The sequence below is a fragment of the Balaenoptera ricei genome, chromosome 3 (assembly GCF_028023285.1).
Source record: "Balaenoptera ricei isolate mBalRic1 chromosome 3, mBalRic1.hap2, whole genome shotgun sequence".
In the NCBI taxonomy this organism is placed as follows: domain Eukaryota; kingdom Metazoa; phylum Chordata; class Mammalia; order Artiodactyla; family Balaenopteridae; genus Balaenoptera; species Balaenoptera ricei.
Window position 1 is genome coordinate 61,441,697 of NC_082641.1, and position 26,390 is coordinate 61,468,086.

General features: G+C 41.6%; 1 protein-coding gene and 1 non-coding gene across 12 annotated transcripts in view; one reads left to right on the forward strand and one right to left on the reverse strand.

The window, feature by feature from the left end:
* PDE8B (phosphodiesterase 8B) overlaps nt 1-26,390 on the forward strand; it is a 383,095-nt gene that overhangs the window by 234,897 nt on the left and 121,808 nt on the right. For all 11 annotated transcript variants that reach the window (XR_009502334.1, XM_059916606.1, XM_059916610.1 and 8 more), the window contains 5 exons: nt 3,135-3,325; nt 6,601-6,660; nt 8,725-8,782; nt 19,254-19,342; nt 26,141-26,219. Coding sequence is in view for 10 of the 11 variants with exons in the window: in XM_059916606.1 (XP_059772589.1) it covers nt 3,135-3,325; nt 6,601-6,660; nt 8,725-8,782; nt 19,254-19,342; nt 26,141-26,219 (477 nt within the window). In the remaining variant the exon portion in view is untranslated. The remainder of the gene's footprint in view (nt 1-3,134; nt 3,326-6,600; nt 6,661-8,724; nt 8,783-19,253; nt 19,343-26,140; nt 26,220-26,390) is intronic.
* LOC132364251 (U6 spliceosomal RNA) lies at nt 20,871-20,977 on the reverse strand. The gene has a single exon (XR_009502790.1). It is a non-coding gene; the product is annotated as a U6 spliceosomal RNA (small nuclear RNA).

Consider the following 26,390-nt stretch of genomic DNA (forward strand, 5'->3'; position numbering starts at 1 on the left):
TTTCTCGGTGAGGCTTACCCTAACCACCTTACTTAATACTGGTCCCAGCACCCACTATGGATCCCTCTTACTTGACCCTACTGTCTTTACCTAGCACTTACCACTTTTAACATTCCATATCATTTGCTTATTTATCATGCCTGTTGTCTGTTTCTTTACCCCTACAATGCAAGAGGTCTTTATTTTGTTCATCAGCATACTCCAAGCAATTAAAAACATAGTAGGTACATAGTAGGTGCACATAGTAGGCACATAGTAGGTGCTGGCACATAGCAGGTGCTCAGGAAATACTTGAATAATGACATTATTTTTCCAAAAGTGGAACACTCCCATCTTTTAAGGACATCTAAGACATATGAGATTAATAACTGTAGCGATGTCCAATATGGGAATACAGTTAGGTTCTTACTGCATTCGTCAAATATTGAGGCATAGATGGTATAAAGGAAATATAAAATGTTGAGATTCTTGCTTAGCAATCATAGTTCAGCCAGACAGATGAGGTAAGAAGTTCTGTCACCTTTTCTGACTTCTAGGCTTTGCTTACTGAGTTTCTCATGCTAATACCACAGCTACATCAAGTAAAGGGCTAGTGACTTTTTGTACAAGCCAGTTTATTCTACTTGATTTTTTTCATTGTAGCTCCATTGTTAACAGTTCTGTTTGAAGGCTTTCTTTTCACATCAAGATCCACAAGGCTGAGCCCCTCACTTCTCTTGGAAGAGCCACCTCCCGTTTCTTCCTAGAAGTAGCTCTGTAGCTGAGGTTTTGGGGGATAGACTGACCTGAGGAGTGACAGACCCTTGCCCAGAGTGAGCCGTTAATAAGTGTGGCTGCCTCATGTGTTACTGGCGTGTGATTTCGAGCCATGTGCTAAGAAGTAAATGTCAAAATCATACTGAAAAATATTATTTATCTTCTGGAAACATGGCATTTGAGAAAACGGAAGATGATTCAAACAGCATAGAACAAATGACATTTATAATACATTCAGATGTTTAACAGTAAGGAATTATTGGAGAGGTTTAGGTATGAAATGGTGGTGTGATTTTCTTTTTTTTTTTTTTTTTTTTTTAGAAAAGAGTCTTTATCTTTAATAGATGCATATGGATGAAATATGTGGAATTTGCTGCAAGCTGATACAAGAGTTGGAAAGTGGCTAGGGATAGAATTGAAGCCAGATTGGCCAGGAGTTGGTTATTGCTGAAGCCACGTGATGGGTACATGAGGATAATTTCACTGTTGTTTCTATTTTTCTATATATTGTCAATTAATGAAGCTTTTTTTTTTTATTTTATCTGTGGCTGCATCAGCTTTTTTTTTTTTTTTTTTTTTTTTTTATTATTTTTGGCTGTGTTGGGTCTTCGTTTCTGTGCGAGGGCTTTCTCCAGTTGCGGCGAGCGGGGGCCACTCTTCATCGCGGTGCGCGGGCCTGTCACTATCGCGGCCTCTCTTGTTGCGGAGCACAGGCTCCAGACGCGCAGACTCAGTAGTTGTGGCTCACGGGCCCAGCTGCTCCGCGGCATGTGGGATCCTCCCAGACCAGGGCTCGAACCCGTGTCCCCTGCATTGGCAGGCAGACTCTCAACCACTGTGCAACTAGGGAAGCCCAATGAAGCATTTTAAAAATGTAGTGGTAATTGGGCTTCCCTGGTGGCGCAGTGGTTGAGAATCTGCCTGCCAATGCAGGGAACATGGGTTCGAGCCCTGGTCTGGGAGGATCCCACATGCCGCGGAGCAACTGGGCCCGTGAGCCACAACTACTGAGCCTGCGCGTCTGGAGCCTGTGCCCCGCAACAAGAGAGGCCACGACAGTGAGAGGCCCGCGCACCGCGATGAAGAGTGGCCCCCGCTCGCCGCAACTGGAGAAAACCCTCGCACAGAAACGAAGACCCAACACAGCCAAAAATAATAAATAAATTAATTTATTAATTTAAAAAAAAAAGAAAACTTTAATAAAAAAAAAGAACAGTTAAAAAAAATGTAGTGGTAATTATTGGACAATTTGTCTTGTTTCTGACTTTAAATGAAACACAGTCAGAATTTCATCATGAAGAATGGTATTGGCTATGGGCTTAAAGGACCAGAAACTTCCCTTCTGTTCCTAATTGTTTAAACCAGAAGTGGATGGTGAAGAATATTAAATGTCTTATCAATATCTTGAGATTATTATATGTATTTCTTATTAGACCTATTGCTGTGACATAGTTTTATTCCAATTGACAGTAAAAACCCTCTTACATTTTGCAGAAACCCTGCACGTAGTTATCCTTTCACTCAGATAGTAAGTGCTGACCAGCAGGGGGTCACAGCAGGAACAAGACAGGCAGGTCCTTGCTGTCCTGGAGCTCAATTCTAGTGGGGAAGATAGACCATAAACAAGTAAATGAACAAGTTCAGGTGGTGGTATCGCCATCTCTGGCTTTCTGGCCACCAGGGAGTCTGGGTCCCAGAGTCCAGGGAATGAAGAGGGCAACATGGTGGGAAGTACGGCTACCTTCTTTTCAGGGAGCGAGGCTTCACTTTCCAATGAAGAAAAAAGAGGCACGTTTCCTCACCTTAGCTCCAATAGCTTCACGTTTCATGATTGTTCTTTCTAGATTTGGCAAGCGCTAGGTGTTGGAATTAGTTTTTGAGATTGTTTTGAGTTCCCATCCCTTCTGTGTCTGGATAAGGATTTAAGTGCTAAGTTTAGAGAGGTGGCCAGGTACCTTGAGACTAACACCAGCTGCCCTGGCCCCAAATATGTGTATAGGTGAATCATAGTCAAACTTGTGTTGATTAGCCTGTTTTCATTTCAGTGCTCAGTCTATTTAAAAACGAAGCCAGTTAGGAGATTACAAACGGGTCACAACCACCAGCAGAGTGATGGACCATGTATTCTGTGCTCACTCAGGCCTCATAGCTAGCTTACATGGCACTGTTCTTAGCACATCTGACGTCGGAGAAGCTGTAGGCTGAAGAGATGAACTACCTTGTTCAAAGACACCCTAGAATCAGTGGACCGGCTGGGATTTGAACGCAGGTAGCTTCTCTCCGGAGGCTGCATTTTAAACCAGTATCTTGTAGGCCCGCTTTTAATACTCTCTAAGGATGATGATTACTGTCAAGATTCTCTTTTCTTTGTGTTCCAGGTTTTGCTGATCTTTGCAAAGGAAGACAGTCAGAGTGATGGATTCTGGTGGGCCTGTGACAGAGCCGGTTACAGATGTAATATTGCTCGGACTCCGGAGTCAGCCTTGGAATGCTTTCTAGATAAACATCATGAGATTATTGTGATCGACCACAGACAAACTCGAAACTTTGATGCAGAAGCAGTGTGCAGGTACCTTAGATATGTTAATATGTTAGTAAATGTCCACTTAACAGCTTAAAATGAAATTCATTTACAGATGTCTTTCGTTCTAGCCCAAATATTTCTAAAATATGTGTTGCTGTTTCTAAGTAGTATATACAGATTTCTGTGGTGAAGGCTATAGCTCCTCCTATGGCCTTTTCTATTTCTCCACATTTGAGTTCCGATGAATTTAGAGGTGTGAGCTAGGCTCCACTGAAAACTTCAGGGTGTTTTTTCCCCTTGAGTATTGCTCATGTTTCACCAAAAAGAAAAACTGAAATTCACACAGTTCTTATTACAGAGATAGGGTTTGGATTTAAACCAGATATTTTAATCTTAATTATTCTGTCCCAAAATGAACATCAGAAATGTGTGAAATAGACCATTTTTCTCTGCCTGACACAGATGGGTGGATTCTACAGCAGTCGTGGAGGGAAGGCAGCTACTTTGCAGCAGCAGAAAATCTTCCAGGGATCCAAACCCCCTGCTTGTTTACAGAAATGCTTGCGCTCTGGGGAGGAAATGCTTGCCTGTTCATAAACAAATGCAGTCATCAGAGTTAGCTCTGGATGAACTGATCCTTTTAGCACAAGTGGAATGCTTTGAAGCTGGACGGGGAAGAGGTCACTAATTAAATGCTAGACCAGGACAGACTCCAACTACATATGGAGCTGGAATTGTCTTGAATATTAGCAAGTGAAATGAAAGGTAGGGAAATGGTTCCTTAGACCCTTTGGTACCCTGACAAGAAATTAGTGCGTTTAGAGAATTTTCTTGTCACGGCATCACCTTGCTATTCTTGGACCATTTTCAGTTTCCCAAAGAAGAAACTTTCTTAAGGAACCTATTTTAAAATGTCTTACTGGTCCCAAATAATCCTATCTTCCTGCATAGAAACATTTGCCTATTTAAGTATATAATACTAAAATGTGTCACAAAATATTTGGGTATTTTTAGTGTTAAGAAATATATACATGTATATGTATATATATATGTGTGTGTGTATGTGTGCATGTGTGTGTGTAAAATGATTTTCAGGCTAGAATTGGGTCTCTTATAATTAAGCAGGTCTGCTTTTTCTTGGTCTCCACTTACTCTTCTTACATGATTTTGTAGTAAAAATAGCACAATCCTTTGTGCATATATCTAATGATTTAAGACAGGCTTCAGATGTAAAATGAAGAAGTGAATAGGAAGAATTCTTTTAATTCAGGCAAAGGCCCCAGTTAGCAGGTAAGCTTCGTAATCTTCCTTGAATATAAAGAAATGTAGTTTTGTTTCCTGATGAGTGAACTTTTGTCTTAGCTGCACAGAAAAACAGTGGGACATCAGTGCAGGTCAGAAGCCAGGTTATGTATCTGCTGGTGCGTTTACTGACTGTTACCAGTCACGCTGAGGATGGTGAGATTCCTAAATGCTAGACTGCCAGCACATCTTCCCTAAGATGAGTGGGGACGCCTTCCCAGCAGATGTGCCTTCTTCATTGTCATCTATGGCCCAAGATCTCTGGTTTTTGAGCTGGACTGGACCTTAGCTTAGCATGCTTCCTTGGACCCTGGCCTCACCTATGCCCAGCTCCCCCTTAGTCCTCCCAACCAGGAAGAGGTCCAGGTCTCTCTGGCCACACCAGTTCCTTTGGAGGAATGAGAGAGAAGAGGTCAGCAGCAGGAAGGGACCTAAAACACAGAAGCCAATCTCAAAAGAAGCTAAGCAAGCGTGAGCTCCAGCCCAGTTATGTTCATAACGTGTCTTCTCTTGCCTAAGCCCCACCCCTTAGAATGCAGCCCAGCAGTGGACCCATGACACCTCCTGGGGGTGGAAGAGGCTGAAGGAAGGTGAGAGGTGTTTAGCATCTCCCTAGAGATGAGAACGCACCTCGGAAACGCTGTACGTTTTTTTTCCTTAGGTGCACCTGGTATTTCTGCTGAGATTTCAGTAGGCTCCTAAGTAGGAGATAAGTGTAGCTTCATGTTACCAGGACGTGGTAGGGGGCAGGGTGGCTGACTGGGAAGTGGTCGGGGCTGGCATTACCCCTGCTGCCCATAGTGAGTTCAGGCGTCTCTCCAAAGGAGCTTGTTCAAATACCACTTATCCACAAGGGGAACCTTCATTTCCTAGGAAGACAGCAGCTGGTCTTTTCTTGAGTCTTCTACTCACATAGAGTGAGGTCTCAAGGAATAGGACATGGGGAAGGTACATTTTTAGAGAAAGGTGAGGAAATTTAATCAAAGAGGATGAAGCAGTATGAGCTGGCTGTCCCTGGGGGAGCAGTAATGCCTACACCTTAAAATGGAGAGGGGCAGAAATGCCAGTAGCTAGAAAGAAACAGATACAGGTTGTTTCACAAATTCCTCAGCCTTCTGTTCTTAGAGGTGTTGGTTCCCTTCTGAAGGATCTCGAAATAAAGAGAGGTCAGACCAAGGAGATGGATGGAAACGAGCATGGTTATTTGTACTAAGACTCAAGCATGTGGCCCTTTATTAAGAGTTCATCCAACTCATGACCCCTGACCAGAATAATCCAGAATCTGAGCTGCAGCTTAGCACATTTTCTGGGAAGACTCATGGACCTCCAAATTCTATATCCTTACATATTTTAACCCTGTTAAATTCCTAGGGAATAAACAAATTATAGACAGGCAGTCATGGTACAACAAATATCATTATAGTGACAGTTACTGTATTGACCATTTCTCAGCCCTAGTTGATGACTCAGTTGTTTAAAGTATTTGAGCACAAGTAACAGTACAACTGAAAAATTGAGATGGCTCTTTGTGAAATTTTTCAAAGACCTTAACCTGCACGTGTACATCCATCTGCCAGCAATCCTTCTTCTAAGGTCAACTTTCTGAACTATCTACTATTTTAAAAGAAAAACAGATCCATCCCAGTTAGCTCCCCAAGTACAAATTGATAACTAGAGAATTGTAGGACTGCCAATTTTCTTGCAGAGTGGAATTTCAATCAGAAAACATGGAAGTTAAGTGGAATTTGCCAGTTTTTGAAGTGGAAAATTGGCAGGTCTGACATACTGGAGAATTGCCTGGGAGTTAACAAAAATTTTTTTTTTTTTTTTTTTTTCAGTAAAAGAAAGAGATTGTCCTAATCCACAGGGGCATCTTTTTTTGTTGTTTTCCATGTGTTTTCAGACTTTTTCTTTAGAGGGACATTTGATTTTGTGCCATTTTCACTGAAGAAGTCTTGTATTCTGATAACGGAACAAGGCCTAATCACCTGGTTTGACTTGGAGCTTTCTCCTTGCAGGTCGATCCGGGCCACAAATCCCTCGGAGCACACGGTGATTCTTGCGGTGGTTTCACAAGCGTAAGCTCACCTCCCATTCCCAGCTGGGAGTACTACTCTTCCTCCTGAAACATTGGTCTGTTGTAATTCAGCCTTTGAGCTGGCAAAGCAAGGGGGAGGTCTTTGGCCTCACAGCAGCAACCTTAGATCTTACTTGGGATTTTCTTTGTTTTGCAAGTTTCTAGGAATATTTAGATTTTTCTCTTTATCCTATCTAATTTCTGTCAGCACATACTCACACACTTCAAGAAAAAAATGATTACTCATTATATGTTGGAAATGAGTAGAGAATCTGGGGAGGAGGAGGTCTGGAGAGAACATTGTTCCAGCTTATCTTTTTTCTTTGAAGAAAAGAGATAGGAGAATGCTTATTTTTTTCACTTAAGAAGAAACAAATTATAGCATGAGAGCAGGCGCTAAAGCCACCGCAAGAAAAGGATTGTGCAGTTTATGTTGGGACTGTTATGTGGCTAGAAGCAGGACAGCAGGATGGCCCCACTGTGGTGATTGGCACAGATTCTGCCCTGAAGGAGCTGACAGGCCAGCAACTCAGAGTTTCAGCCTCCTTCAGACAGGCACCGCCCAGGGGAGATTTGAAATATCCATTCCAAAGCCATATTGGAACAGTGGGAAATCCTGGCTTCCAAGTCTTGCCCTAACCAAAGACTTCTCCTCACCTGCTACTCCTTGAGTCTCTTGATAGGAGCTGTGTCTCTTCACTTTGACACCTACCACAGGCTCTTGGCCCAGGAAAGTGAAGAAACTGTCCCATTGGTTTCTTACCACCTTGCCATCTTGGTGGGGGATGGGATCTCAGCGAGAAAGAGCGAGGGGAACCGAGATGTGAGACTAGCCTTCTTCAGCCCTCTTGCTTATATTTTATCTTCTGGGGATGTGAGCTCTTAACAGGGTCTTAGAGTCTTGACATGGGTACCAGAAGGGTACCAAGCCACACAGCATTTCCCCAAGCCTGGCTGATTCCATGGGCCCAAGACAAAACATTCATTTTTTTCTTATTCATGTGTACTTGTCCTTGACAAGTAATGGCTTGCTGTGTCTTGTTATTATTTTTCACTTTTTTCCCCCTATTTTTTATGTATTTCATTTAGAGAGGAAGTTAATAATAAAATTAATGCTGCTTGTGCCACCCAGCTTATGAAATAGAACATTATTAATACCTTTGGAGCCCTTTTTGTGTCCCTCCTGATCTATTGTTAAGAGAGGGTAGAACCTTGAGTTCCTAAGGAGGAAAGGGGGTAGGGAGGAGAGCTTTTCCCTGTTGGGAAAATGCCACAGGTAATGCCACAAATAGGCACTGGGATTTCTCTTCCTGTTCTCTTTCTGCTTCTCCACCCAGTCGCCATTGTCCCATTTTTCTTCCCTGTTTTCTAAGGTATGTACGCCATGCTACTTGCTCGCTGTCTTGGGGACACCGTTTCTCATAAAGGTGGCAGCAGAGCTACAGCATGACTTCATGACCAGCTGACCCCCACCCCCTCCTTGTATTCAAACTGAAGTTATGAGACCCAACTGCAGGCTCAGTGTAGGAAACCTCCCATGAGATGAGTGCCAGTAATCAATTTCTGTCTTCTTCCCTTCTAACTTGGCTTTCCTGATGACACTTCTTTCCCATTGGCTCTGGGGTGCTGCAGCCTGTAATGCCAGTTGTCTTCCTGAGAGTTGGACCCACCTAAGTCTTGGGGTGGGAGTCGTGCTTCCAGAAGGTTTGGGGATCTCAAAGAGGACAGTGGTCTCTGAGATGAGCATTGCACCTACCTTGTCCCTTTATGGGACTGCTCTGGTACATTTGCTCCAACTCCCAAGGAGCCCAGAGTTGGAGAGGGCCTGTCGTGTGCACCTTTCACGCACACTGCTGGAGTTCCTTCTACTGCTTGTGTTCTTTCTGCACCTGAAGGCGGATGTGGGAGTCTGGGTTCTTACAAGGCAGGTGCACCCTGCGGGCATGTGCTGGGCAGGAAGCCACTCTCAGAGCCGTCTCCCTGCTTGCCTTGCTCTCTCCGAGTTTCAGAGTGAGGAATCCCGGTTTGTATCTGCTGAGTGACCACATTTTCTGCTTTGCTACAGATCCGGCGACTATGAAGAGGCCTCGGTCCTTCCTCTTCTGCACGCAGGCTTCAACCGGGTATGTAAAAGATGAACTAGCACCTCCCTCAGATACAGACACCTGACCTTAGCCAAACAGCTAAGCATACTGTTATAGGCATTCGGCCTCAGAACTGTGAGGGAAAGGAAGCAGTTGTTCTCATGGGATGGTGACGAGCACCTGCTGGTCAGGCTTTTTTCCTTTTTCTCTCATAACTTCATATATCTTAGCTACAGATATGTAATGGTGTAAAAACCTGTCTTCTTGTATCAGGTCGAAATTCTCTAGTCCCAAAGTAATCTCACTTAAATCAGTCCAGTCAGTTAGCGTGTATGTGTGTGATTATGTATAGTTAGTCCACCAGATCGGCACCCAGGGCTCTGTGTTCGTCAAGGGCCCAGCCACAGCTTCCACCCTGGGGACAGGCCCATGACAGCAACAGCATCTTGGGAACTCTTCGTTGAAGCCATAAATGTCAGCAAAGAAAAATTGTGAGTGACAACTACATGAATAACACTGATATTCAACTTGAGGATGAAGACTGATTACTCCAAGGAAACTTAACAAACTAAGTTTTCTGCTTACGCAGTATCTCAGGGTAAGGGCAGTCTGAAGGTTTGGTTGGAGGTGAGGCCGTGTGCCTGCAAACAGAAAACAACATGATCGATTTGAAAGAGAGAAGAAAAGGGGTGGAGAAAGATAATCAAAACATGACTGTTTAAAGGAAATGTATTTCATAATATTAAAATATTACAAACCCTTACAGAGAAATTGTGGAGGACCTCACTTTATATGCTTGAATTTTTTAAATAACAAGCATATATTTCTTCTATTAAAAAAATAAAAGATTACCCTTTGGAAAAAATAAGGTAGAGGTCACGGTTGACTTGGGCAACTTTTGTGGGTAATTTAAACTCAAGCAAGTGACTTGTGGCATCTTGTGAACTCCTGGTTTAAACCAAAAGCATCAGCAAAGAAAAGTTCTTTGACAACTACACGAATGACACTGATACTCAACTAGAAGATTAAGATTGATTAAGGAGACTTACCAACAACCTAAATAACTAGGTTTACCTGGTATCTCAAGGTCTTTTGATAGGAGTAATCTGAATCTCAAATAGATGGAGTGATGCATCCTTTTCCTTCAAAAATAGTGCCTTGTGAATTATGAAAATTCCTTTGGGTGCTTTAAGCAATGGTGGTTGGCTACTCCGGGTTCAAAAAAATCCCTTGTTTATTGTCAGTCACAGAGAAGCAGAAATTACCCATGGGATGCAGTTGTTTTGTGCTTTGGTGTGCTTCCGTGGAGAAGCAGCAGTGCTGCGGTTCACAAGTGTGATAGAAATGAATGTTTCCGGTCAGCAGTATCACTCACTCCCTTAACTCTTCCCTCCTGTCCGTCATCGCATCTCTCAGAGGCTGGCACTCGGTTCTAGATGCCGTTCTGGCATGCTGCCACATCTTAATGAGACGATGCTTCTGAGTTTCGGAATGGAGAGTTGCAAAAGGAAAATCATCCAAGAGGTCGTGTGGCTGGGACGTCTTTACTTACTCATTTTCTGAGAAATGACTTAAAATTACTCAGTTTTCATAAATCTTCCGTGTAACGTTGACCACCCATGCACCTCAGCCCAAGGCTGTCCTTCACATCTGAGGCAGGGCCTCTCAGAATGTGAGCATGGAGGTTCTCCGCGTGACCTGTTGGGGGGCTGGGGCAGGCACGACACGCCGTGGGTTACGGCCATGAGCCCCCGTCGCCATAGGTGCTGTTGAGTGCCCTTTTGGAATTCAGCTTTTAGCTCACTGATCCTGCCTCTGACCAACTAGTGTGGAGATTGGTGTCATTAGGAGTGGGAGCGTCTTGTCTGGGGGGCTAAGATTGCACATCTACTCGCAGAAAAGCTTAGGAGAGACATCTGCCCTGTTTGGGTGCAAACGCTATTAAGTAAATTTAGGAGGCAAAGTACCATTGTTCCTTTTTATTCTTTTTTGTAACCTGTCTGTGCTGCTCTGGAAGGTTTCGTTTCTCTGTCTTGATATGATGCTGCTTTTTGCAGGCAGCCATGGTGAGTAAAGCCCTTTGTGGAAGCATGAAAAACAGTACCTGTCAGGGGCCACCTGGTAGTCTTTAGTGCTGGGTCTGATCAAGGCCATTTGCCAGCCAGGTCAGGGTGCCCCCAAGGAGTTGGGGCTCTTTCCAAGAGACGCACGCCACACCTAACAGGCTTTCCCTCCTGAGTTACAATGGCACAAAATCGGCTGAGGCTGCTCTCCAGGTGGCTGGTCTCCTTTTTTTGGGCAAAATCTTGTCTCTGGCAACTTTCTACCCAAACACCCTTCCAAATATGCCAGCTATTCTTCTTGCCTTCTGTGAAGTTGTTTCCCATCTCTGAGTTGTTGTGATTGTATCAAATCATCTGCTGAAACTCGGCTCTGTGTTACTAGCTAATTGGCCAGTGCCTCAGTCGATGGATCCCTGAGTGGGGATCCAGGAACACATTGTACCATCAAATATCCCAGAGCTGCTCCTCTTGAAGCCGCTATAGCTGTGCGTGAGTGGCCGACTGCATGCTGCTCAGCCCACTCTGAGTTTTTAGAAAGAGTATCTTAGCAAAGGGCGATTGCAGCTTGTTTTTGTATGAGCCTTTGTGTACCCCTTTTCTATTTGGAATGATGTTTACAAGTTCATTCAGCAAGTCTTTATGGAGCACTTACTCTGTGCAAGGTGGTGTGCTAGGCGTGTCGGGGATACAGCAATCAGACACAGCTCCTCCCTGGAGAGACGTTGTGTGGAGGAAGAAGTGGAGAACCAAGGTTTATTATTTGTCGGGCTCCATTCTAGGTGACTGACTTGATCCTCATCTACAGATGAGAGGTTTGGTATTTTCTCCATTTTTGCAGAGGAGGAAACAGGCTCAAAATGACTACCTTGCAGAGTTCATACTCATAGTAAGTCAAGAGGCAAATACTTGGTGTTTTAACTCCCAACTTCATGCCAGGTCCACCAAAGTCATGTTTCCCAAAGTGTTCCATGGAACGCTAGCATCCCAAAGCTTTTAATAGGTGTCCATGACAAAAGGCTTCTGTGGTCGAGTAAGTGTGGAAAATCAGTGAAGACTCTGATTCTCCTCCTCTTGCCCCTGAGAAGGTACAGTGCATGTCAGCAACATCGCACCCAAGCACATGGAGAAATCCTGTACTAAAGACACCTACCTACGTTTCTGGAAGTGGGGCCCAGGAAGCTGCATTTTAACCAAACACCCAGGTTATTCTTAGCATGTTAAAGTATGAAGACCACTGTTCTTGCTTCACTCAATTTATTTCAGATTTCTGGGTTAATGATAGTCTAGAAAATTCCCAAAATATTTTCCCACTACCATTAGTCTACAAAACACTTACTGAGTGCCACTTATGGGCAAACAAAGTGCTCCAGTGTTTAGAAACCATCACCTAACAGAAGGCTGATCTTGGGCTTCCTTGGTGGCGCAGTGGTTAAGAATCCGCCTGCCAATGCAGGGGACGCAGGTTCAAGCCCTGGTCTGGGAAGATCCCACATGCCTCAGAGCAACTAAGCCCGCGAGCCACAACTACTGAGCCCGCGAGCCACAACTACTGAAGCCCGCGTGTCTAGAGCCTGTGCTCCGCAACAAGAGAAGCCACTGCAGTGAGAAGCCCGCTCACCGCAACCAAGAGTAGCCCCCGCTCGCCACAACTAGAGAAAGCCTGCGCACAACAACAAAGACACAATGCAGCCAAAAATAAAAATAAATAAAATAAATAAATTTATAAAAAAAAAAAAAAAAGAAGTCTGATCTTCACCGCACTGGAAGTTCTTAGGAGACCTAAAGAAAAATAAGAATTATAAAAAATTACGGTAAGACCTTCAAGATGGCGGAGGAGTAAGACGTGGAGATCACCTTCCTCCCCACAAATACATCAAAAATACATCTACGTGTGGAACAACTCCTACAGAACACCTACTGAATGCTGGCAGAAGACCTCAGACTTCCCAAAAGGGTCTTGATGCTCCGGCTTCCTGTCAGGCCTGAGCCTCTTAGGTGGGAGAGCCGAGTTCAGGACATTGGACCACCAGAAACCTCCCGGCCCCACGTAATAGCAGTCGACAAGAGCTCTCCCAGAGATCTCCGCCTCAACGCTAAGACCCAGCTCCACCCAACGACCAGCAAACTCCAGCGCTGAACACCCCATGCCAAACAACTAGCAAGACAGGAACACAACCCCACCCACTAGCAGAGATGCTGCCTAAAATCATAATATGTTCACAGACACCCCAAAACACACCACCAGATGCGGTCCTGCCCACCAGAAAGACAAGGTCCAGCCTCATTCACCAGAACACAGGTACCAGTACCTTCCACCAGGAAGCCTACACAAGCCACTGAACCAACCTTACCCACTGGGGGCAGACACCAAAAAAAATGGGAACTACGAACCTGCAGCCTGTGAAAAGGAGACCCCAAACACAGTAAGTTAAGCAAATGAGAAGACAGAGAAATACGCAGCAGATGAAGGAGCAAGGTAAAAACCCACCAGACCAAACAAATGAAGAGGAAATAGGCAGTCTACCTGAGAAACAATTCAGAGTAATGATTGTAAAGATAATCTAAAATCTTGAAAATAGAATGGAAAAAATACAAGAAACTTTTAACAAGGACCTAGAAGAACTACAGAGCAAAAAAAACACAATGATGAACAACACAATAAATGAAATTAAAAATTCTCTAGAAGGAATCAATAGCAGAATAACTGACGCAGAAGAATGGATAAGTGAACTGGAAGATAAAATAGTGGAAATAACTATTGCAGAGCAGAATAAAGAAAAAAAGAATGAAAAGAATTGAGGACAGTCTCAGAGAACTCTGGGACAACATTAAACACACCAACATTCGAATTATAGGGGTCCCAGAAGAAGAAGAGAAAAAGAAAGGGACTGAGAAAATATTTGAATAGATTATAGTTGAAAACTTGCCTAATATTGGTAAGGAAACAGTCAATAAAGTCCAGGAAGCTCAGAGAGTCCCATACAGCATAAATCCAAGGAGAAACACGCCAAGACACATATTAATCAAACTATCAAAAATTAAATACAAAGAAAAAATATTAAAAGCAGCAAGGGAAAAGCAACAATTAACATACAAGGGAATCCCCATAAGGTTAACAGCTGATCTTTCAGCAGAAACTCTGCAAGCCACAAGGGAGTGGCAGGACATATTTAAAGTGACGAAAGGAAAGACCTACAACCAAGATTACTCTACCCAGCAAGGATCTCATTCAGATTTGATGGATAAATTAAAAGGTTTACAGGCAAGCAAAAGCTAAGAGAATTCAGCACCACCAAACCAGCTTTACAACAAATGTTAAGGAACTTCTCTAGGCAGGAAACACAGGAGAAGGAAAAGACCTACTATAACAAACCCCAAACAATTAAGAAAATGGTAATAGGAACATACATATCGATAACTACCTTTCATGTAAATAGATTAAATGCTCCAACCAAAAGACACACACTGGCTGAATGGATACAAAAACAAGACCCATATATACGCTGTCTACAAGAGACTCACTTCAGACCTAGGTACACATACAGACTGAAAGTGAGAGGATGGAAAAAGATATTCCAGGCAAATGGAAATCAAAAGAAAGCTGGAGTAGCAATTCTCATATCAGACAAAATACACTTTAAAATAAAGACTATTACAAGAGGCAAAGAAGGACACTACATAATGATTAAGGGATCAATCCAAGAAGAAAATATAACAACTGTAAATATTTATGCACCCAACATAGGAGCACCTCAATACATAAGGCAAATGCTAACAGCCAAAGGGGAAATCGACAGTAACACAATCAGAGTAGGGGACTTTAACACCCCACTTTCACCAATGGACTGATCATCCAAAATGAAAATAAATAAGGAAACACAAGCTTTAAATGACACATTAAACAAGATGGAATTAATTGATATTTATAGGACATTCCATCCAAAAACAACAGAATACACCTTCTTCTCAGGTGCTCATGGAACATTCTCCAGGATAGATCATATCTTGGGTCACAAATCAAGCCTTGATAAATTTAAGAAAATTGAAATCATATCAAGTATCTTTTCTGACCACAATGCTATGAGACTAGGTATCAATTACAGTAAAAAATCTGTAAAAAATACAAACACATGGAGGTGAAACAGTACACTACTAAATACCCAAGAGATCACTGAAGAAATCAAAGAGGAAATCAAAAAATACCTAGAAAGAAATGACAATGAAAACACAACAACCCAACACCTATGGGATGCAGCAAAAGCAGTCCTAAGAGGGAAGTTTATAGCAATACAATCCTACCCTAAGAAACAAGAAACATCTCAAATAAAGAACCTCACCTTACACCTAAAGCAATTGGAGAAAGAAGAACAAAAAACCCCCAAAGTTAGCAGAAGGAAAGAAATCATAAAGATCAGCTCAGAAATAAATGAAAAAGAAATGAAGGAAACAATAGCAAAGATCAATAAAAGTAAAATCTGGTTTTTTGAGAAGATAAACAAAATTGATAAACCATTAGCCAGACTCATCAAGAAAAAAAGGGAGAAGACTCAAATCAATAGAATTAGAAATGAAAAAGGAGAAGTAACAACTGACACTGCAGAAATACAAAGGACCATGAGAGATTACTACAAGCAACTCTATGCCAATAAAATGGACAACCTGGAAGCAATGGACAAATTTTTAGAAATGCACAACCTTCTGAGACTGAACCAGGAAGAAATAGAAAATATAAACAGACCAATCACAAGCACTGAAATTAAAAATCACAAGCACTGTGATTAAAAATCTTCCAACAAACGAAAGGCCAGGACCAGATGGCTTCACAGGCGAATTCTATCAAACATTTAGAGAAGAGCTAACACCTATCCTTCTCAAACTCTTCCAAAATATAGCAGAGGGAGGAAAACTCCCAAACTCATTCCATGAGGCCGCCATCACCCTGATACCAAAACCAGACAAAGGTGTTCACAAAAAAAGAAAACTACAGGCCAATATCACTGATGAACATTGATGCAAAAATCCTCAACATAATACTAGCAAACAGAATCCAACAGCACATTAGAAGGATCATACACCATGATCAAGGGGGGTTTATCCCAGGAATGCAAGGATTCTTCAGTATACGCAAATGAATCAGTGTGATACACCGTATTAACAAACTGAATGATAAAAACCATACGATAATCTCAATAGATGCAGAAAAAGCTGTCGACAAAATTCAACATAGTTTTGGAAGTTTTAGCCACAGCAATCAGAGAAGAGAAAGAAAAGGAATCCAAATCAAAAAAGAAGAAGTAAAACTGTCACTGTTTGCAGATGACATGATACTATACATGGAGAAACCTAAAGATGCTACCAGAAAACTAGTAGAGCTAATCAATGAATTTGGTAAAGTAGCAGGATACAAAATTAATGCACAGAAATCTCTTGCATTCCCATACACTAATGATGAAAAATCTGAAAGAGAAATTAAGGAAACACTCTCATTTACCATTGCAACAAAAAGAATAAAATATCTAGGAATAAACCTACCTAAGGAGACAAAAGACCTGTATGCAGAAAACCATAAGACACTGATGAAAGAAATTAAAGATGATAAAAACAGATGGAGAGATATACCATGTTCTTGGATTGGAGGAATCAACATTGTGAAAATGACTCTACTACCCAAAGCAATCTACAGATTCAATGCAATCCCTATCAAACTACCAATGGCATTTTTCACAGAACTAGAAGAAAAGAAGTTCACAATTTGTATGGAAACACAAAAGACCCCGAATAGCCAAAGCAATCTTGAGAAAGAAAAATGGAGCTGGAGGAATCAGGCTCCTAGACTTCAGACTATGCTGCAAAGCTAAAGTAATCAAGAGAGTTAGGTACTGGCACAAAAACAGAAATATAGATCAATGGAACAGGATAGAAAGCCCAGAGATAAACCCACACATATATGGTCACCTTATCTTTGATAAAGGAGGCAAGAATATACAATGGAGAAAAGACAGCCTCTTCAATAAGTGATGCTGGGAAAACTGGACAGCTACATGTAAAAGAATGAAATTAGAACACTCCCTACCACCATACACAAAAGTAAACTCATAATGCGTTGAAGACCTAAATGTAAGGCCAGACATTTTAAAACTTAGAGGAAAACATAGGCAGAACACCCTATGACATAAATCATGGCAAGATCCTTTTTAACCCACCTCCTAGAGAAATGGAAATAAAAACAAAAATAAACAAATGGGACCTAATGAAACTTAAAAGCTTTTGCACAGCAAAGGAAACCGTAAACAAGATGAAAAGACAACCCTCAGAATGGGAGAAAATATTTGCAAACAAAGCAACTGACAAAGGATCAATCTCCAAAATATACAAGCAGCTCATGCAGCTCAATATCAAAAAAACAAACAGCCCAATCCAAAAATGGGCAGAAGACCTAAATAGACATTTCTCCAAAGAAGACCTGCAGATGGTCAAGAAGCACATGAAAAGCTGCTCAACATCACTAGTTATTAGAGAAATGCAAATCAAAACTACAATGAGGTATCACCTCACACCAGTCAGAATGGCCATGATCAAAAAATCTACAAACAATAAATGCTGGAGAGGGTGTGGAGAAAAGGGAACCCTCTTGCACTGTTGGTGGGAATGTAAATTGATATAGCCACTATGGAGAACAGTATGGAAGTTCCTTAAAAATCTAAAAATTGAACTACCATATGATCCAGCAACCGCACTACTGGACATATACCCTGAGAAAACCATAATTCAAAAAGAGTTGTGTACCACAATGTTCATTGCATCTCTATTTACAACAGCCACGTCATGGAATCAACCTAAGTGTCCATCCACAGATGAATGGATGAAGAAGATGTGGCACATATATGCAATGGAATATTACTCAGCCGTAAAAAGAAATGAAATTGAGTCATTTGTAGTGAGGTGGATGGACCTAGAGTCTGTCATACAGGGTGAAGTAAGTCAGAAAGAGAAAAACAAATGCCATATGCTAACACGTATATATGGAATCTAAAAAAAAAAAAAAGGTTCTGACGAACCTAGGGGCAGGACAGGAATAAAGACACAGATGTAGAGAATGGCCTTGAGGACATGGGGAGGGGGAAGGGTAAGCTGGGATGAAGTGAGAGATTGGCATGGACATATATACACTACCAAATGTAAACTAGATAGCTAGTGGGAAGCAGCCGCATAGCACAGGGAGATCAGCTCAGTGCTTTGTGACCACCTAGAGGGGTGGGATAGGGAGGGTGGGAGGGAGACACTACAGGAAGGGGATATGGGGATATATGTATACATATAGCTGATTCACATTTTTATACAGCAGAAAGTAACACAACATTGTAAAACAATTATACTCCAATAAAGATGTTAAAAAAATAAATAAAGGAAAACAGGAGAAAAAAAAAGTTACTACGTTAATACGAAAGTGAAACTATAGAATGATTTTATATATATATAAATATATGCATATAAAATATATACCTACACACATAGACACAGAGGCATAATAAAAGCCTAAGGCAAATAAATGAGACTTAGTCAACAAAAGTTTACTTCTGAGGTTTTCGTTTTAAAACAAAGGAACCTGTTTATCCCAACCTTTTCAAAGACTTATTTTATCACAGATCCTTTTTTGTACTTCATGAAGCATCAGCTAACACCACTCAGAGCTCAGTTACAGACTGACACATCATCTCCACCCGTCCAGAAGCTGAACCAAAACCTCACCATGTTTAACTCCGCTTCGTATTAGAAAGTATTTCCCTCTGTGTGTGTTCATGGTTCCCCCTCTGTCCTTAGCCCTTCCCAGCTTCCTCCTGGGCTGGTGGGGACCAGAGGCACAGGGAAAGTCAAGGAGCTTCTCAAATATTCCACAGGGAGAAGCCATCCATGCTAGATGTGTGGAAGAGTGTGTGTGTGTGTGTGTGTGTGTATGTATGTGTGTGTGAGAGAGAGAGAGAGAGAGACATGAGAAGGAGCAGGATGTGTTAGGCACTCAGAAGATGAGGAAGGAAGCAAAGACTGCCTCTCCCCACCAGGAGACCTCACTCGGAGTGTGCCACACCATGAACACGTCCAGGCTCAGGTTTTAGAAGACTTTCCTTAGTGCAGCAGAAGCGCAGGTGTTTCAGTAATTAGCAAGGCTGGGGGAGGTGTTCTGTCCCTTGTGTGTTTATTTTCCTGTGAGTGTTCATAATGTTTTTCCCACCTTTGTTATAAATAACTATGCAATGTTATCTGCTCTCGTTTCTTATACATTTAAACAAGCATTTCAAACACCTTGACAGCTGTTTTATTTCATCTCATCTTACCTATAGTTGTCTTATATAACAGAGTTACCTGAGGTTGGAGAAACTGTTAAGCTTCTTTGACTATTTAAGAAGTAATTGTATATGTCTTATGTATTACCTTTGCTTTTTTTCCAGAGATTTATGGAGAATAGCAGCATAATTGCTTGCTATAATGAACTGATTCAAATAGAACATGGAGAAGTTCGCTCACAGTTCAAGTTAAGGTATGTAGCAAAATAGGATGAATACAAGGTTAACCATTCTGTAGCAAAGCTTGTCTGTCCTCAGGCTGAGGTTCACTGGTTCTTAGCGGAATCCCAGGGTTTCTGAAGCTGTTGAACAGGTAACTGTAGCTGGTAAATGGCAGAGTCTAAACTGGGAGCCCATTGGTATAATGAAATAAATTGGAGGCGTTTCTTCTTTTGACAATATTTTCCACTATTTACAGCTGTTTTAAAATTATACTCTAGGAAAAGTACTGTTTAACTTCTGTACAATTAGATCAAGATTAAGAATAGCCTTTGAGGATTACTTTCTACTTTGTACTTGCAACATTTATAAATTCCTACTTGGATTGTTATAGATGGGGCAAACCCGTGGGAATATTTATTATGCTAACTATGGTAATTGCCACGTATCCATGAGAGCAGTTTCATGAGGCCTGCTTGTGGCCTCAGTATGCATGAAGTATCTTCAAGAAACTGATTTTAAGTCTCTTTACGCATGTCTAGTGCTTTAAGAGCTTCTCTCTGGTGCTTACTTCTGAGATGAACAGATTCTCTCAGCGTCTCGGTGGTAGGATGCTCTGCTTCTGGGACGTCTTGGAGTATCAGAGTTGTAGCCCATGCTTGGTTTTGCTCAGGCTCTACTCCAGCACACTCTTCGGACCCTGATTTCTTCAACCTTCCCCCCTTCAGCAGAGAGAGCAGGGGAAAGAAGAGGCTCTTCGTAGCCCGCGGCCCCTGGGAGACCAGTCCCTAGTGGCTCCAGGCTATGGGATGCCAGAAGGGCCCTGGCTTCTCTCTCTGGCCCACTGAGGGGTCACAAGGCTTTCAGGCTCAGTGAAAAATAAGTAGGATAGCATCTCATTGAAACGGTTATACTTCTTACCTTAATTACTGAGTTTGCATTCAAAGAGAACAGAAACCTTTCTAAACTTAACTTTTCTTGGCCCTCCTCTGTCCCTTGGAAGAAAAATGGATTGGCATGAACCCCCATATGCAGGCTTTTCTGGGGTTCACCCTGCTCAGGAAGTCAACTGTTTGGTGGATAGAGAGCTCTAAGAAATTAAGTGTGGGGATAAACAGTCCCTTCTGAGGTGGGAAAGTATTAAAAAAAGAATCTCAAACCAGTGGAAATTCTTTGGTAAGGAAGATTACCAAAGATTTTTGAGTGTCAGTTAAATCCCTTGGTTTCTTTGTATCCATATATTTATTAGCTGCAGAGAACTTCAGAGAATTTCGTAAGAAAACCGCATTGCCTTTACTATAGCAATTTATGATTAATTGTACATTAATTGTTTTTATTCCTGGGGCTCTCTTCTGTTTTTATTGAGGGTAAAAAGACTTTGTACTTTTATTTTAGATGTTTTCACAATAAATAGGATTAGGAAAAGAGAGATTTCATTTTGGTTTAATTCTTCAACTGTGCGTTTTCTACAACAAAAATGAACAGCAGACGCCTTATTGCTTTGATAGGTAATTCCCTCATTTTGTTTTATTTATTTATTTATTTTAGTATCTCATTTTTTATAAAAATATAGAACGCTTCACAAATTTGCATGTCATCCTGGCGCAGGGGCCATGCTAATCTTCTCTGTATCGTTCCAATTTTAGTATATGTGCCGCTGAAGCAAGCACTCCTCATTTTATTTTAAATGACAACCTGAGTTTTCTTAGGCACTATTAAATGTGATGGCACATGTAAGAGGTCAGAAGGTGCCTTGCCCATGGGGAGCGTGGCGAAGGCAGGTCTGGCCGTTTGAAATAAACATCCCCACACAGCACCAGGGCTAAATGAAAGGACTTCAAGTTATCGTGCTGATGAAATCTGCTTAGAGCCAGGACACTGAAAACTTTTCAAGGACTCATTAGGTTCAGAACTCGGCAAGGTTCTAAGTACACAACACACTGTAAGTCCCATAACTTCTCACCCGTCAGTGATGATTTGGGAATGTTGGGCTCGTTGAAAAGGCTCAGGTTCTTAATACAAATCAATGTAAAGCTGGTGAATGGACCTCGCCCAGGCAGCAGCGGTCCCAGGAAGGTGGGTTTGCCCAGAACCCCAGTCCCCTCACCTTCCGCATCAGCTTCAGCTTGGCTGGTTGGGAGCCTCTCTTCCCAGTCCCAAGCAACCAGCACGAGAGCAGCCCCTGCAGAGGGGGAGGGAAGGCAAGAGTTCTCCACAGGAGAAGACAGAGGAGGACTAAATGGTCAGTTTCTTTTGATGCTTTTTGGCTGGTTGTACCTCAACTGTCTCCAACTTCTTTTCTGTTTTTTGGAGGAGTAGGGTGTGTGTGTGTGGTTTGACTCTCCCTGGGTGTATGATATCTGGGTCCAGAGGATGGGGGTGGACAGTGTGACCCTCCATTGTCTCCCCACCTCCTTAGGGCATCCAAGGGTGTCTAAAGCATCTACCTGCACCCCAGAGGTTGGCAGGCAACTTTGTCACTTGCTGCAGACGGGGAAAATGAGGCTCTTTGTTATACAATGCCAGAATAATTATAGTCTAATTATATAATACTTTCCCCTGCAATTCCACCCCCAGCTGCAGCTAAATACGTGACATTACTAGCATTCTGCAAGGACAGTCTGTACTGCAAGGATGATGTTGAATGTTGAAGGCAGACGCTTCTGTCCAGTCTTCCTGTATGGTAACCATATTTACTTAACCAAGAAAAAAAAGATCATGTGATCAAACATAACATACCTAATTTAAAAATTCCATTATATAGGAATAACTTTTAAAGACAGAACAAAATCACATTTCTGTGTGCATGTGATGAATTACTTTATTGAACAGAACTCATGAAAGGGGGAATGTCTAGGGAAGTATGGGCTAACTGATGACCATTTATTGCTTATGTTCTTATGCTTCTTTATCATGAAAAGAACTATGTTAACCAAAATACAGATAGGATTTGGCTATTTATTGAGAGTTTAAGCTGATGAGTTTACACTAATCAAGTACGAGCTATTGTTTCATCATTAGGCAGTCTGATATCTGTTACCTAGGGGTTACACCCAAATCATCTTGTTTATTTTACTCCAAATCTTAAGACAGTAGCAGTCCTCCATTTTAGAAAGAATCAGTTTCTGATGGGCAAACCTTACTATTCCGTGGAACACTACATCTCTTATTATTAACTGATGTTTATAGAGCACTTTATCTCACGTGGGCTCCGCGTGACAGCCCCGTTGTGTTAGGGAAGTAGAAACTAATCTGTGATGGATTAAAGTAACCGGCCCCTGCTGGGTCACTGCCCAGGAGCAGTGCTGGCGGGTAGCAAGTCCACAGCCCCCTCCCTGCTGCACCCGAACCCCTGCTGGGATGTGGCTTTGTGCTCAGAATCTTCTCCCTGCAGCTACCACCCTGCCCAGTCCTACCCTTGTTACCGGCAGCCTCAGTGTGTGTGTCTGCAGTGGGGTGTTTGTGTTTTGTTTGAGTAGATTCCAGGGTACCTTTGTTAGGGACGCAGGAGGTCATGTAACCCAACCACCCCAGACAACTGACAGAGGAACGCTGAGAGCCGGGAAGACTCTGGGCACAATCACAGCTACCCAACATGTGGGTGGCAGCGCTGGAGTAGAATCCAGGCACCCTGCTTTAAGTCGGATGCACTCTGCACCCCATCATAGCACTATGTTCTTTGTAGACCTTCTACCTGGGTCCCTGTAATATTTACTTTTTCCCTGCAGACCTTCACGGACTTTTAAGAAGATGAACGGGAAATGGTTACATCACCAGCGCTACATGGGCTCTGGTTCCCAGAGCACATTGGTGCTTTTTCCAATTTTCCAGCTTCTCAAACTGAAGGCTACAAAAATACATTTGAGGTGCAGAGTTACGTGGTTTCCCAAGAACAGAAAATTAATAAAGCTAAGGTTCTTCTGCATGAAGAATATTAATAATTAATACAAGCAATTAAATTCCCAAACTTTAGGAGCATGATTCAAATTGATTACCTCATTTTCCTGCAGGTTTATTTAAATAGAACCATCAACCAAATTGGTTTAAAGCCTAGATCTACACATGGCAGTCCAGTAGCATTTGTCACCGGGGTAATAATCTGCTCGTCCTGCCAATATACTTTCACTTTAACTGTCAATAAGGATCTGCTTTGTCCCGTTGGGCATTATACTCTCACAGGATAGTGTATGCTTTGTAGTGAACATCTAATATATACATTTTGGCAGTTGGAGCTAACATCTTGTATGAGGCAGCCTGTTGAATTGACAAAAACAGTCATACTCTGAAGTAGCTGTTTACATACTTAATTGAGCCACACAGGTACTTTAAGAAAATACCTGGGCAAGAGGGGAATTTATCATTTGATCAAATGTTTTAACACTTAATTATCCAGCTCCCAAAGCTAAGGAACTAGCCCACACAGATTGTGCTTTTCCACATCAGACTTCTGGAGGACAGGGAACGCTTTCCTGTGGTGACAAGTTGGGTTCTGGACCCAAGTGCCTGGAGCAAACTTGGGATAAGACTAGCTCTTGCTTGCCTCTTCATGAGAGGTGATGCAGTAGTGACTTTGGTAACAATTTTAAAGTCCTCTTTGAATTCTTTTTCACATTTTAAATGATCATGTTTACAAATGCAGCAATGCTAATAGGACAGTATACAGTTCACATTAGGTAGACTGGAGCAATTTATTTTATTTATTTTTTTAATTGAAATATAGTTTCTGTATAGTATTATAGGTTACAATATAGTGATTCACAATTTTTAAAGGTTCTACTCCATTTATATTATTATAAAATATTGTTATACAATATATCCTTATAGCTTATTTTATACCTAATAGTTTGTACCTCTTAATCCCTTACCCCTTATTGCCCCTCCCTCCTTCCCTCTCCCCACTGGTAACCACCAGTGTGTACTCTATATCTGTGACTCTGCTTTTTGGTTATATTCACTAGTTTGGGGTTTTTTTGCTTTTTTTTTTAGATTCCACATGTAAGTGATATCATACAGTATTTGTCTTTCTCTGTCTGACTTATTTCACTTAGCATAATACCCTCCAAGTCCATCCATGTTGCTGCAAATGGCAAAATTTTGTTCTTTTTTATGGCTGAGTAGTATTCCATTGTATATATATATATATATATACCACATCTTTATCCATTCATCTGTCGATGGACACTTGATTTGCTTCCATATCTTGGCTATTGTGACTAATGCTGCTATGAATATTGGGGTATATGTATGTTTTTGAATTAGTGTGTTTGTTTTTTTCGGATGTATACCCAGGAATGAAATTGCTGGGTCATATGGTAGTTCTATTTTTAGTTTTTTGAGAACCCTAGACTGGAGCCATTTAAATAAGAAAACATCCCACACCCATCAGAAATCTCAGTGGGGTTAGGGTTATGTTCTCCTCCACTCACCTGCATCATGATTACTTACTTTACTTACCCTCCCACATCTGTGTCTTCTTCTCTGCAGCGACAGGAACGCTACCCATCAATGGGCTAAAATCCTTCACTTTCTGTGCAGGCTGCCTTGCTATTATTGAAAGCAGTTCTTGGTTTGATATTTCAGATACACTCATGAGAAAAGATAGGTTATGATTCACTTTTCTTCTCACCAACAGCCTTTGAAAGCTTTAGAGAACAAAAAATATTATTCTGAGATCTTACAAATAACAAGTACTATGTCCTGAACTCTTATATCATCCCAAGTATTTTGAGACATGCCTCACATAAACTGTTTTGATTCTTACAACAACCTGTAAGATGTGTTATTGTCATTTTATAGATGAGGAAACTGAGGGCCAGCAGAGAGAAAACATTGCCCAAGGTCCCATAACTGGCCAAATACTGAACCAAGTTTCACCCAGTTTCTTCTGCCCTCTCCCTTGTAAACAGTTTAAAATAGAATGGCAAAGTTAGATGCCTTATGAGAGGGAAAAATGAATAACATTACAAGAGTTCGTTTTATAAGAAGAAACATCAATCCAGTAGATGAACATTTTTTTTGGTAATGTATAAGAAAGCCTTCACTGGGATTCTTTAAACAGCCAATACAAATAACAAAGCTCTAGTAACTAGTCACATACTTGCTGGGTTAGATAGTAAATAACTTACTGTATTTGGAGTTGCTCTAAATTTGGAAGGTAGTTAAAATGTTACCCAAGAAATTGAGAAATTGAAATGGTTTCAAATATTCCAGATATACAAGGAAGGTCATCAAGAATAGTGCCCACCTGGAGAGCTGTAAAATGAACCAGGCAAGGGGAATTCAGCCGTATTTGCCTTTCATCAGGCTGGTGGGTGTAGCAAGTACCATAAAGGCTTGCTTATCTAGGTCGTAAAAGTAAGAAAAGAAAAAAATGTTTCTGTGTCTGTTGCAAAAGGCCAGAATAACTCAGATCTAATTTGGGCTTAATTAGGTTTTTCTAATTGATGGGGATGGGACTTCTCCATGACTGCTGCTGTGAATGGAACAGAAGAATGTCATTGACATAGAACATAGGGGCCTATGAGACCATCTCCTGCATCTTTGTTCTCTTGTGTCAGTATGAAGGTTTCATCCAGCACATATGGAGTTCATTCCACGATCCATGATGATTTTGCCAGATTACATTCTTCTCTCTGTATGATATGCATAGAAATGCATGCTATTGTTTATTCATTTAGTTTGAAAGGCTAGGTTTCTATTTTTTCCCCCCAAAACATAATATCAAAAGGTACTTGGTTTTAATGAACCTGAGGAACTGTTTACTTTGATAAATTAACAGATGAAATGCTCATGGTTTTCCAGCAGAACTAACATCAATCTTTTGCAACTTTCAGGGCCTGTAATTCAGTGTTTACAGCATTAGACCACTGTCATGAAGCCATAGAAATCACAAGCGATGACCACGTGATTCAGGTACGGGGACACTTTTTATCTTTAGGTGTCAAAATAAAGCCTTTCAAGTTTGAGCCATCCTTTTTCAAGCACTTTGCTGTAATTCTCACATTTCTGCACATTTTCTTTGGAGAAAGGAACATCAAAGTATGCAAGGAAAACTGATATTCTGAAGCTGAGAATTAGATACTC